General features: G+C 49.8%; 1 protein-coding gene across 1 annotated transcript; it reads left to right on the top strand.

Annotated features, from left to right (window-relative positions):
- Positions 1 to 1,190: 1,190 nt before the first annotated feature.
- Positions 1,191 to 2,105, top strand: LOC100758032 (histo-blood group ABO system transferase). The gene has a single exon (XM_027431067.1). The coding sequence runs from the start codon at positions 1,191 to 1,193 to the stop codon at positions 2,103 to 2,105; it is 915 nt and encodes a 304-aa protein (XP_027286868.1).
- The last annotated feature ends 233 nt before the right edge of the window (positions 2,106 to 2,338 follow it).

Genomic DNA, 2,338 nt, shown 5'->3' with positions numbered 1-2,338 from the left:
CACTGTGGGTGGTACCATCCCTACAATAGGTGGTCCTAGGTATATATGGAAAGTAGTTGAACAGAGCAGGGGGAACAAATCAGTTAGCAGAAGTCCTCAATGGTCTCTGCTTCAGTTCCGCTCTGGCTTCCCCTGATGATGGACTGCAAGGAACTTATAACGCAATTAAACCCTTTCCTCCCCATGTTGTTTTTGGTCATGATCATTATCACGGCAATAGAAAGCAACTTAGGACATAAAATAACCCCCCAAAAGACACGTATATGCGGGCCGTAGATCGGGGGTTCAAGAGCTCACACTCGGCATCTGCTTGACAGTTGGCTTCTGTTTTCCAACTGGCCATGTCATCCAGATCTAGTGAGCCATCTCATGGGGGCTTTCCTTCATCTTTGCTGGGAGGGCCCCCGAGCACTTACACACAGACTACTTCTGTGGCATCAAAATAATATATAAGAATTTGGCAGTCTAACCCTAAACAGGGTCCTAAGTAGACCCTTGGGGGATTTTGAATAGCTCTCTGGGGTCTAATGGAAGGTAACCTTTGACCTGGAGATTTCCTGCCTCTCTTACCGGGGCTTCTCAAACGATGGGTCATATAAATGAAGGTTTCGAGCCAGGAAGGGCCAAGGGCAGGCCAGGGCAAGGCTTTCTGACCCCTTGGTGGCTCTGCCTAACCTGCTTTCATCACAATGCATACTTCATCTGCCCAGTGTCCACATCACTGTCTTTCAGGAGCCCTGACTTGTGCATTCTGGTCCCGAGGATCCATTTGCCTGTTGACTGGGTCTCCCTGAGCAATTCTATGGCATAACCTCAAACCAAAGCTGAATTTAACAACTTGTGTAACATCTCTGGAACCATCCTCCGCTGGGAGACCCCGAACACCCGCTTCCAGGTACCTCTTGAACTGTGATAGGGGCTCAGGAGGAGTAGGAGGAGATGCGGGTATCCCATGGTCCACGCATTGCACCCCATCTGTTGGCAGGGGCAGGTAACCGAGAGCATTGACAGATCCAGGCTACACCTGTCGGACGTGGGCCATGGCCAGGCCACTGTGGACATTGTGTAGGCAACACTCCGCACTTCGCCAAGCGACTTTTCTTCTCATTGCTCTTCTCTTGGCTGTTTTTGGTTATGGCTACTGGCACCAAAAGAGCCAGATTCACAAACGCGAGCTAATCACGACGGGCATGGCTTCTACAGGAAAGTATAGGCAGCGAGATAAACAACTATCAAAACTGATATACCCCCAGCCAAGTGTGCTCAGACCCGCTAGGAGGGGTGTCCCTGTGCTGACCAGCTGGCTTGCCCCGATTGTGTGGGATGAGACTTTCAATATCGACATCTTAAACAAGCAGTTCCAACTCCAGAATGCCACCATCGGATTGAGTGTGTTTGCTTTAAAAAACTACACGGTATACCTGGAGCAGTTCCTGAGGTCTGCAGACACATTCTTCATGGTGGAACACAGGGTGAACTACTACGTCTTCACTGATCAGCCTCACACAGTTCCTCACAGCTCCCTCCGAAATGGAAGAAAAGTGATCACCTTCCAGATCCCGAGTTTTGAGCGCCCACAGGACAACGCCATGCAGCGTATGGAGGTTATCAGCGTCTATTCCAAGCAGCGTCTTCATGAGGAGGTGGCTTATTTTGTGTGTTCTGATGTGGACGTCACCTTCCAGCATGCCGTGGGCGTGGAGATTCTCTCTCCTTTGTTCGCCACCCTCCATTTGAGCTTCTACAGGGTCATTCGGGATGCTTTCCGCTACGAACGCCGGCCTAAGTCACAAGCTTACATCCCAAAGGATGAGGGCGACTTTTATTACACAGGGTCCTTGTTTGGGGGATCAGTGGCAGAGATACAGAGGCTCACTGCAGCCTGTCACCAGATGATTGAAACAGATAAGTCCAACAACATTGAGGCCCTGTGGCTCGACGAGAGTTACCTGAACAAGTACCTGCTTTACCACAAACCCACCAAGATCCTTTCTTTAGAGTACATGTTCAATAGCAAGTTAGCTTATGAGAGGTGGGCGAGCGATCACCTCGATTTGTTCAGTCTCATCAGGGTTGCCAAAATCTTGGAGTTGCCAAAACAATGACATGCAGATGCATAATAAAGACATTGTCAGAAACTATGCAGAGAGAGAGAGAGAGAGAGAGAGAGAGAGAGAGAGAGAGAGAGAGAGGATGGTGAATGATACGCCCCAGCCATCCTCTTAGTATGCTCCCCCTCTCTCATTAAAGGTTTATTTTATGCGTATGAGAGCCTGAACCAGAAGAGGGCGTCTGACCCGGGGGAACCAGATGTCCGTGAGCAGTCATGTGAGGGCTG

This window comes from Cricetulus griseus, chromosome 9 (genome assembly GCF_003668045.3).
Source record: "Cricetulus griseus strain 17A/GY chromosome 9, alternate assembly CriGri-PICRH-1.0, whole genome shotgun sequence".
Taxonomy (NCBI): Eukaryota; Metazoa; Chordata; class Mammalia; order Rodentia; family Cricetidae; genus Cricetulus; species Cricetulus griseus.
This window is presented reverse-complemented; position numbering and strand designations above follow the sequence as displayed.

Excerpts from the sequence above, each read along its gene's own strand:
- LOC100758032 (XM_027431067.1), top strand. The coding sequence starts at position 1,191 with ATGGCTTCTACAGGAAAGTATAGGCAGCGAGATAAACAACTATCAAAA.